Below are 11371 nucleotides of genomic sequence, written 5' to 3'. Positions count from 1 at the left end.
ACTGTCCCAAGCACTTAGTATGGTGTTCTGCATACCATAAATACTCAGTAAATATGGTGAATCGATTGGGAGAGTAGACTACAGTAGAGTTGGGAGACATGATCCCTGCCCACAGTGATCTTCCAGTCCAGAGGTGGAGATCTCTCCAAGACCTCCTGTGGAAGTTGGACATGTATGATCAATTGACTGACTGATTGTACTGATTAGTACAGTGCTAAGCGCTTAGTACAGTGCTCTGCACTGAGTAAGCACTTAATAAATACGATTGAATGAATGAATGATTGATCCTTGCTTCAGCATTAGTGAATAGTCAGCCACACAGGGCCTGAGTCCTTCAATGCTCCAGCCTCTTTTCCAGATGCTTTTCAGGTGGAAAACCTCCAGCCGTGCAGAGCCTGAATTGGCTAGCAACCCACGTTTCAGAAGAAAATTGGTTTATCCACTAAAATAAGGGTAAAATGTATCCTATGGTGAGCCTCAGAGTTGACTAATTATTAACCTGAACCACCAGGCCTGGCCTGAACAGGTAGAGTAAAAGCAATATACCAAGCTAATGCAGATGAGCATTGAAACAGCTAGGTTTGGACAGAGGATAAAAGAGAGCCGGTTAGAATCTGGAACTTTGTCTTAGTGCTCCCTAAGAGGAAGAAGGTGGCAACAAGTAGAGTGATCTAGTGGAAAGGGCATGGGCCTGGGAGCTTGAGACATGGCTTCTAATCCTGGATTTGCTGCTTTTTTTTATAAATGGCATTTATTAAGCACTGACTATGTGCAAAGCACTGTTCTAAACGCTAGGGAGGTTACAAGGTGATCAGATTGTCCCACGGGGGGCTCACAGTCTTCATCCCCATTTTAGAGATGAGGTAACTGAGGCCCAGAGAAGTTAAGTGACTTGCCCAAAGTCACACAGCTGACAATTGGTGGAGCTGGGATTTGAACCCGTGACCTCTGACTCCAAAGCCCATGCTCTTTCCAATGAGCCATGCTGCTTTTCTGCTGTGTGACCTCGACCAAGTCCCTCACTTTCTCTCTGGACCTCATTTTCCTCATCTGTAAAGTGGGGGCTTAACACCGTGAGCCCCATGTGGGAGATGGATGGTGTCCAGCCTGATTAGCTTCTATGAGCCCATTGTTGGGTAGGGACCGTCTCTATATGTAACCGACTTGTTCTTCCCAAGCGCTTAGTACAGTGCTCTGCACACGGTAAGCTCTCAATAAATACAATTGAATGAATGAATGTACACCAGTGCTTAGTACAGTGTCCAGCATGTAGCAAGTTCTTCAACACATACCATTAAAAAGAGGCTAAATATAGCAGTTCTCATTTCCTATTATTTTTCCCCACTTCCTGACCTCCTTCTGAGGCTTAGATGGTACTGATGCAAAGTAGCTTTCCCTTTTTCAAAGAAGAAAACTCGTGTTGATCTTAACGGGTTAAGCCTGGGCTCACCGCCCCCACCCATACCCCCCCTTTCCTTTCCTTTCTGTGACTGCTGCTCTGTGCCTAGAAAAAGCAATCCTGACTGTTCTTCCCTCTGCCCAGATCCTGAATCCTTCTCCAGGGTGAGAGTTCTGCTTCCTGAATTCCCTGGGAAAGCTCAGAAACCTTCCCAGGAACCGGCAGAGTTCCTTTGCCTCCCGTGGATGAAAGCTGCCTGGCGGGAGAATAACATCAGTTACAATAACCTCAGCATGAAGAAGCATTGGCAGGGACAAGTTGTCTGCTGCTTTCTCTTCTGTTTTCTGAAAGTGAGCCTTGGTATCACCAGAAGATACTACATCAGTGCCATGGAGAAGTACTGGGATTACGTGAACAGTGATCTGCCCAAAGTGCCACTTCCAGAGATGGGGTAAAGTTATCTGAGGGGTATTTTCTCTGCTTAGGGGTCAGATTGAGGTGGTCCAGGGCTCTGGCAGCATAAGTTGAGGGTTGACAAAGTGTCTGCCCTCAGGGTCATGGAAGGTACTCCACCTTCCACTTGCCCCAAGAAAAAACCCAAGCGCAGGTGATGTTTTTCCACCGGGTGGGTTATGTTGTGGGCAACTCCATTATATCAACTCTTTTATACTGTACTCTCTCAACCGCTTAATAATAATGGCATTTATTAAGCACTTACTATGTGCAAAGCACTGTTCTAAATGCTGGGGAGGTTACAAGGTGATCAGGTTGCCCCACGGGGGGCTCACAGTCTTAATCCCCATTTTACAGATGAGGGAACTGAGGCCCAGAGAAGTTAAGTGACTTGCCCAAGGTCACACAGCTGACAATTGGCAAAGCCGGGATTTGAACCCATGACCTCTGACTCCAAAGCCTGTGCTTTTTCCACTGAGCCATGCTGCTTCTCTATTCTCTATACTGCTTAATACAGTGCTCTTCACGCAGTAAGCCCTCAGTAAAGAGCATCGATTGATTATGTCTGGGCTGGAAAACTAAGGTAGGTGGAAGGTTTTGCTTTGAAAATGTGGGTGTTCGTGAAGCTTCATCATCTCCCTTGGTTTTGCTACCCAAGAGCTTTCTCTCCCGGTAAGTCATTCTTCAATAGCTCCATTTCAACCATATGTCTGACACCTCTTTGATTTTTCTGTTGTAGTCATTCATTCATTCATTCAATCATATTTATTGAGCACTTACTGCGTGCAGAGCACTGTACTAAGCGCTTGGGAAGTACAAGTCGGCAACATAAAGAGACGGTCCCTACCCAACAACGGGCTCACAGTCTAGAAGGGGGAGACAGACAACAAAACAAAACATGGAGACAGGTGTCAAAATCATCAGAACAAATAGAATTATAGCTATATGCACATGTTTAACAAAATAAATAGAATAGTAAATATGTACAAGTAAAAAAAATAGAGTAATAAATCTGTACAAATATATACAAGTGCTGTGGGAAGGGGAAGGAGGTAGGGCCGGGGGAGGATGGGGAGGAGGAGAGGAAAAAGGGGGCTCAGTCTGAGAAGGCCTCCTGGAGGAGGTGAGCTCTCAGTAGGGCTTTGAAGGGAGGAAGAGAGTTAGCTTGGTGGATGTGTGGAGGGAGGGCATTCCAGGCCCGGGGAAGGACGTGGGCCGGGGGTTGACGGCGGGACAGGTGAGAACGAGGTCCAGTGAGGAGGTTAGCCATGGCAGAGGAGCGGAGGGTGCGGGCTGGACTAGAGAAGGAGAGAAGGGAGGGGAGGGAGGAGGGGGCGAGGGGATGGACAGTCTTGAAGCCGAGAGGTTGACAGACAGCCACTGGAGATTTTTGAGGAGGAGAATAACGTGCCCAGAGCGTTTCTGTACAGAGATAATCCGGGCAGCAGAATGAAATATGACTGAAATGGGGAGAGACAGGAGGATGGGAGATCAGAGACGAGGCTGATGCAGTAATCCAGTCAGGATAGGATGAGAGATTGAACCAGCAAGGTAGTGGTTTGGATGGAGAGGAACGTGCAGATCTTGGCGATGTTGTGGAGGTGAGACCGGCAGGCTTTCGTGACGGATTGAATGTGTGGGGTGAACGAGAGAGTGGAGTCGAGGATGACACCAAGGATGCAGGCTTGTGAGATGGAAAAGATGGTGGTGCTGTCTATAGTGACGGGAAAGTCACGGAGAGGACAGGGTTTGGAAGGGAAGATAAGGAGCTCAGTCTTAGACATATTGAGTTTTAGATGACGGGCAGACATCCAGAAGGAGATGTCCTGAGGGCAGGAGGAGATACGAGCCTGGAGGGAGGGAGAGAGAGCAGGGGCAGAGACAGATCTACAGATCTACAGATTTGTTGTAGGCAGTAGCAGGTGGGTTTCATCTTTTTAAGGAAGGTCTACAGTCTGACAATTTGATAAAATCTGGGATTGCAGCTCATTCTGCACCGTCTACAATTCAATACCTAGAAATTACATGCCTAAAAATGCAATAAACATTTACATGGTGATCTTCAATTTGAATGAGTTTCATAGATACAACAGCTGAATGAATGGGGGCGGGAAGGGCCTATATTGATGATGTTTGCATTAGAATGTTTTTCTTCTTCCTGTTACTTACCCTTCTCAATTTGCTCCTACTCTTCCAAAGAAATAATTCTCCTCTATCACCAGGATCATATGACCTCCTTTGGAAATCTCTTAATTTCCACATCATACTTGAATTCCTTACCTTTGACTTTCAATAACGCTCACTACCTTGTCTCTGACTAGAACATTTCTCTCTGCTCTTTAGCTTGTCCCCTAATCTTGTGCAACTACAACTTTTGTCTTCTTCAACCCCTCCCAATCTCTCCTTAATACCTTCTAGCCCCTAAATTCTGTGCTGGAAAATTTCTTGCTATCTGCCTCCAAAGTAGTCTTTATTCCTCATTTTTCATGAAGCCTTTCTAGAGCCACAAGAAATATTCTTTCTGATATTGATAGTCATAATAACTACGGCATGTGCTATGTGCTGAAGGAGATACAAAGTTATCAGACCACTGTTGGCCAACAATAAACTATAAACTAATACATATTCAAGCACCATTCATTACTTCAAGCTGTCCCCTATCTTCTCCAAGGGAAAGTCCCGGAGTCCCACTCTATCTTCTGACCATTGCTTTTCTGCCTGCATTTTTGGCCTGGTCAATCTAACTTGTATTTTTGTCCCCCAAACAGGCATTCTTGTCCATTTTCATATGTCCAGAAGTGGTAATTAAAGAATAAATACTGCAAAACTCTGAACAGCCTGGATAGTGTTCTATTAAACGTAACATTTAGGCATATCAGTGTGTGTTCTCAGGGATTACATGTTTAGACTGTACCTGCCATTTGTAAAACTACAGGGTTTTTTTCCATATGAGGATCAGGGGCTCTGTCTTAATTGACCAATTGCTGAGAGAGCCAAAGAATACCCTCCAGCTATTTTGAAGCCATGTTGAATTCCAGAATATTAAATTTCTCCCTTTTTTCAATGGTATTTGTTAAGCACTTACTATGTGCCAGGGACTGTACTAAGCACTGGGGCAGATACAAGCTAATCAAGTTGGGTACAATCCATGTCCCACATGGGGCTTGCAGTCTTAATCCCCATTTTAAAGATGAGCTAACTGAGGCCCAGGGAAGTTAAGTGACTTGCCCAAGATACAGCTGACAAGGGATGGAAGCAGGATTAGAATCCAGGTCCTTTGGACCTCCCAGGCCCCTGCTTTATCTACTAGACCATGCTGCTTTTCACTGTGCTAAACTTCCAAACGCTTGTGTTCTTTTATAAACACAAGCTGCTTCATGGGAAGCAGTGTGGCTCAATGGAAAGTGCCTGAGCTTGGGAGTCAGAGGTCACAGATTCTAATCTCGCCTCCGCCGCTTAATAGCTGTGTGACTTTGGGCAAGTCACTTAACTTCTCTGGGCCTCAGTTACCTCATCTGTAAAATGGGGATTCAGACTACGAGCGGCACTGGGGACAACCTCCCCAGTGCTTACAACAGTGCTTTGCACATAGTAAGTGCTTAACAAATGCTATTATTATTATTATTATTATTATTATTATTATAAACATGTTTATCCTGCCTTCCAGGGGGTTAAATATACATAAAGAATAAGAGGACCAGTCCAATTTTTTTTTTAACTTCAGAGGATACATTCCTTTGTCACCTTTAGGCTATGTGGAAGGAAAGTGAGCTACAATAGAGCAAAATGCCCTATTCCAGTATTCATTCATTCAGTCGTATTTATTGAGTGCTTACTGTGTGCAGGGCACTACTAAGCACTTGGAAAATACAATTCAGCAATAAAGAGAGACAATCCCTGCCCAAACCAGAACTTACAGTCTAGCAATGCCACCTAACGAACCCCTGTCTTCCAATTACCTCAAAGTATTGATTTAATGTTCTCTGACCTCATAGCAGCCAGGGAGTCTTGTCCCATTTTCAAAATGGGAAACCAAAATATTGGGAGATTATGTGACAGCAGAAGGACTTGGACTCAAGCCCCTCTTCTGCTTGGATCACACTGCTTCTATCTCTAGCATTTGTCTGATAACAATAATTGTATTTAAGCACTTACTATGTGCCAAGAAGTGGGGTAGATACAATACAAGCAGATCAGATACAGCCCCTGTGTCATGAGGGGCTCACAGTCTAAGGGGCTGAAAGAACAGGTATCATTCCCAACTTACAGATCAATCAATAAATAGAATTTATTTAGTACTTACTGTGTGCAGAACATTGCTCTAGAGCATTGTTCTAAGACAGAGCAATACAATTGAGTTAGTAGACACGATCCCTGTGAAAAAGGATCTTACAGACTAGAAGGGGAGATACACATTAAAATAAATTAGATAATGGCATAGTATCTGGATATGTACATAGGTGCTGAGGAGTTGGGTTGAATATCAAACTGCTTAAGAGGTACGGACTCAAGTGCATAGATGATGCAGAAGGGAGGGCAAAGAAGGGAAATGAAGACTTAGGGAAGGCTTCTTGGTGGAGATGTGATTTTAGGAGGGCTCTGAAGTTGGGAAGAGTGGTGGTCTGTCGGATGTGAAGAGGGAGGGAGTTCCAGAAAAGAGGGAAGAAGTGGACAAAGGATCGGCAGCAAGATAGATGAGGAACTGAGAGTAGGTTGGCATTAGAGGAACAAAGTATGCAAGTTGGGTTAAAGTAAGATATCAGTGAGGTAAGGAAGGACAGGCAGATCTGACTGAACATCTTAAAGCTGACAGTAAGGAGTTTCTGCTTGATGGCAAGGTGGATGGTCAATCACTGGAGGTTCTTGAGGAGTGGGGGGATGTGGACTGAATAGTTTTGTAGAAAAATGATCCAGACAGCATAGCATACTGAAGTGGGGAGAGATAGGAGGTGGGGAGATCAGCACGGACCATTACTAAGCATTTACCGTGTGCAGGGACAGTACAATATAACAGAGTTAGTAGATGTGTTCCCTGCCTACAAGGGCCTTGCAGTCAAGAGGAGAGCCGGGATTAGAAACCAGGCCTCAGGAGTTCAGAAAAAAACTTACTACTATGACCAGAGAATCCGGTATTTACTTTGGCCGTCTCGGAGCAGTGGAGCAATGCGTGAACAAGGAAGCATACCAAATGACAAAATGTTCCAGGCACTCAAAGTGTTATCTATTTACCTTATTTCTGCTCTTTGTGTGGGAACTTCCATTGTCATCGGATATGCAAATGTCCTGCCAAAAAGATTTGGATCCAATGGCTTTGATCCAAGTTTTTATTTCATATCCTATCTGAAATGAATTGGAATTCTCATTAAATCCCCTCGCCCTTCCCTACTATCAATGATAACTGCATGAAGAAGCTGACTTGTGACCTTTCATTCAATTGCCAGACTAGGTATTGCCTAGCTGATTTTTTCCAGATACTCTTATTTCCAAAACTTTGAACCCAACCTGATTACCTTGGGCAAGTCACTTATCTTCTCTGTGCCCAAGTTACCTCAGCTGTAAAACGAGGATAAATACTGTGATCCCCCTGTGGGACATGAACCATGTCCAACCCGATTAGTTTGTATCTACCCCAGGGCTTAATACAGTGCCTGGAGCATAATAAGTGCTTAGCGAATACCATAAAACAAAAACAAAAAGCCCAGCTTGTCCCAAAGTCAGTCCTCCCTGATTTTTGGAATTAAAACAATCTGGCCTGTTGAAGTAGAACAATTCAGAAAAAAAATAAAGAAATCTCAGTGTCTTCCTGCAGGCAGAGTGGGAATCCAAGCATCCTGCATTGGCCTCAAGTCTTCATTCTGCAACTCTGCTCTCTCCCTAACTCTGATTTTCAGTGCCAGGTCTCCCTGAGGAAATTCTGGACCTTTCTCCCTCTGCCTGGAGTCAGAGAACCAAGGTCCTAATCTCAGCTCTACCACTTATCTGCTAGGTGACCTAGGGCAAGTCACCTAATTCTGCTGTGCATCAATCAGTTTTCTCATCTGCAAGATGGGGATTCAATCAATACCTGTTCTCCTTCTTACTTATACTCTGAGCCCCATGTGGAACCTGATTATCTTGTATCTACCCCAGCACTTAATACAGTGCTTGGGACATAGTAAGTGCTTAATAAAAACCACTATTATTATTATCTCCTTTTCTACTCTTTCTCCACATGTGTGCATTAATCTGTGGAATTTAGGGACATTTGCTCTGGTGTAAAAACCTTAAAAGATCCCCGCTAGACTGTAAGCTTGTTGTAGGCAGGGAACATGTTTACCAATTCAGTTATTCTGTACTTTCCCAAGTGCTTAGTACAGTGCTCTGAACACAGTAAGCGCTCAATAAATGTGATTAAGTTAGATCAGAAGTCTACTTGCGTGGCTCAGTGGAAAGAGCACGGGCTTTGGAGAAAGAGTTCATGGGTTCAAATCCCGGCTCCACCAATTGTCAGCTGTGTGACTTTGGGCAAGTCACTTAACTTCTCTGTGCCTTAGTTACCTCATCTGGAAAATGGGGATTAAGACTGTGGGCCCCCCGTGGGACAGCCTGATCACCTTGTAACCTCCCCAGTGCTTAGAACAGTGCTTTGCACATAGTAAGCACTTAAGAAATGCCATCATTATTATTATTATTACTTGCAGGGATCATCACCATGCCATATTTACAGTAGAAGAGAAAGAGGAAGGCAGGGTCCTTTCTAAATGAAATGCCTTGATGGGTGAAAAAGTGAATTCTCAAAATTAATTTGTTTTCATTTCTTCTTGCAGATTTCCTCCTGGTGTCCCAAAGCCACACACCTCCAACAGCTCTATCCTGTATAAGAAAGCGGTGTTTGTAGAGTTCACAGACAGCTCCTTCACACAAGCCAAACCCAGCCCAACCTGGATGGGTAATGATATGAAACACTAATAATAATAATAACTTCTTGTCATCCTTCTTGGAGATCTCCAGCTACTTTATAAAATGGGGGAGAGTTTGAGAATCACATACAAATTGTTTGCTCGTCCTAGGGAAATGTGTGCAGTCAGGATGACCTCAAGTACATAGAACTCAGAAGCTCCAAGTCCTTTTTTCAGTTCTGTGTGATTTTAGCCATGTGATTTGATCTCTCTCTGCTTGGATTTCCCATCTGCTTAATGGTAATAATTATGCCTTGCCTGCTCTGCAGGTGAGTTTATTGGAGAAGGAAATTATTTAAATAAACCATATCATTATGTTAATGTTTATATACATAAATACATAGGAAATGATTAATAAACTAGGACCTCTATTCCAAACTCTAACTGGCCCCTGTTCAGTTCAAATGAGAGATCACTTAGCCACAAAGCCTATGTGTCCCCTTTCACTCTATTCTACTAAAATCACATCTCCTCCAAAGAGGCTTTCCCTAAGTCCTCATTTCTTCTACTCATCCTCCCTTCTGCATCATCTCTGTATCAGTCCATCAATTATATTTATTGAGCACTTACTGAGTGCAGGGCACTGTACTAAGCACTTGGGAGAGTACAATATAACAATATAGCAGGCACATTCCCTTCCGGCAATGTAACTTGCCCAAAGTAACCTAGCAGACAAGTGATAGAGCTGAGATTTGTAACTATGACCTCATGGTACTACCAGTCAGTGGTATTTATTGAGTGCTGGCCACTGTACTAAGTGTTTGGGATAGAACAACAGAGCAAACCTAACCAACTGGTGGGAACGATAATATGATATTACCATTTTTCTTTGATGGTTAAGCGTTTAGGGTTTAGTTCTGTGTCCTTGGCCTTCATTTCCAGGCCCTGGTTTAAAAAGCTCTTGGTTTTCAGGTCTTTTGGGGCCCACCATCCGGGCAGAGGTCTTTGATACAGTGGTCATCACGCTGAAGAACATGGCCTCCCATCCCGTCAGCCTACATGCTATTGGAGTGTCTTACTGGAAGGCATCGGAAGGTAAGTCTGTTTCCTGTTTCCTGGATGAAGACTGGCCCCACTCCTGGTCTATTTAATCATAAGCTAGAATTAATCGATCAATCGATAATATTTAAAGCAGCATGTGGCTAGAGCAAGGGCCTGGGAGTAAGAAGGATCTGGGTTCTAATCCCTGCTCCTTCATTTGTCTGCTGTGTGACCTTGGGCAAATCATCTCACTTCTCTGTGCTTCAGTTTCCTCATCTGCGCCTGGGGATTAAGACTGTGAGCCCCATGTGGGTCAGGGACTGTGTCCAACCTGATTAGCTGGTATCTACTCAGTGCTTAGTACAGTGCCTGGCACGTAGTAAGCGCTTAACAAAGACCACAATTATTATTAGTATTATTACTGTGTACTAAGCTCTTGGAAGATTGTCTTCTAGATTGTGAGCCCACTGTTGGGTAGGGACCGTCTCTATATGTTGCCAACTTGTACTTCCCAAGCACTTAGTACAGTACTGTGCACACAGTAAGCGCTCAATAAATACGATTGATTGATTGATTGATTGATTGGAAGAGCACAGTATAATAGAGTTGGTAGACCCATTCTGGTATTCATTGCGTGCTGATTATATGCAGAACAGTGTACACTCAGAAGAGTTCCCACCCTCCCTTCTGCATTGCCTATGCAGTTGGATCTGTAGAGAAGCTACACGGGTTAGTGGAAAGAGTATGGGTTTGGGAGTCAGTGGTCATGGGTTCTAATCCTGGCTCTTCCACTGATCAGCTGTGTGACTTTGGGCATGTCACTCAACTTCTCTGTGCCTCAGTTACCTCATCTGTAAAATGGGGATTAATACTGTGAGCCCCATGTGGGACAATCTGATTACCTTGTATCTACCCCAGCGCTTAGAACAGTGCTTGGCACATAGTAAGCACTTAACCAATACCATCATTATTATTATTATTTCCCATTAAGCACTTACTAGTCACCCAACGCCACAACACTTATGTACATATCCTTACACTCTGCCATTTCCTTTAACTGTAATTTATTTTAATCTCTTCCCCCTCCTTGGTCCTGTAAGCCCCTTGTGGGCAAGGATTGAGTCTATTACTCTATTATATTGTGTTTTCCTAAGCACTTATTACAGTGCTCTGTGCACAGTAAGCACTCAGTAAATACCATTGATTGATTTATTGGTTACAATACAATAGGGTAAATGGACATCATCACTGCCCTCAAAATGCTTAATGTCTAGTTGGGGAGAGAGACATTCAAATAAACTAAAGATACCAGAAGAGGCAGAATATAGGGATTTATACGTACATTCTGGGGGTAGAGCGAGTATGGAAGTGCTTAAAAGTTGTCCTGGCAAGAGCATAGATGTCAGGTAGAATGTGTTTCTCATCCTCTTTCTCCAGCACTATGCCAAGCGATAAATTAGAACTAATCACTTTTCCAATGAATAGGTGACTTCTTTTGCTGCTTTCAAACCTTTCCATTGTGAATTCTTTCCTGGAGGCAGTCAAGTTGCTAGAGCTATCTTGGAAAGTTCCCAGGTCTTTGGCCCACATCAGTCCTTCC

General features: G+C 43.8%; 1 protein-coding gene across 1 annotated transcript in view; it reads left to right on the top strand.

Annotated features, from left to right (window-relative positions):
• Positions 1-1596: 1596 nt before the first annotated feature.
• Positions 1597-11371, top strand: part of F8 (coagulation factor VIII) — a 66017-nt gene continuing 56242 nt past the window's right edge. The window contains exons 1-3 of the mRNA XM_038748136.1: positions 1597-1850; positions 8659-8780; positions 9703-9825. Of these exons, the coding sequence (XP_038604064.1) occupies positions 1645-1850; positions 8659-8780; positions 9703-9825 (451 nt within the window). The 5' untranslated portion in view covers positions 1597-1644. The remainder of the gene's footprint in view (positions 1851-8658; positions 8781-9702; positions 9826-11371) is intronic.

This window comes from Tachyglossus aculeatus, chromosome 6, assembly GCF_015852505.1.
Source record: "Tachyglossus aculeatus isolate mTacAcu1 chromosome 6, mTacAcu1.pri, whole genome shotgun sequence".
Classification (NCBI taxonomy): Eukaryota; Metazoa; Chordata; class Mammalia; order Monotremata; family Tachyglossidae; genus Tachyglossus; species Tachyglossus aculeatus.
Note: the sequence above shows the minus strand (reverse complement) of the source record. Positions and strands in the feature narration are given on the sequence as shown.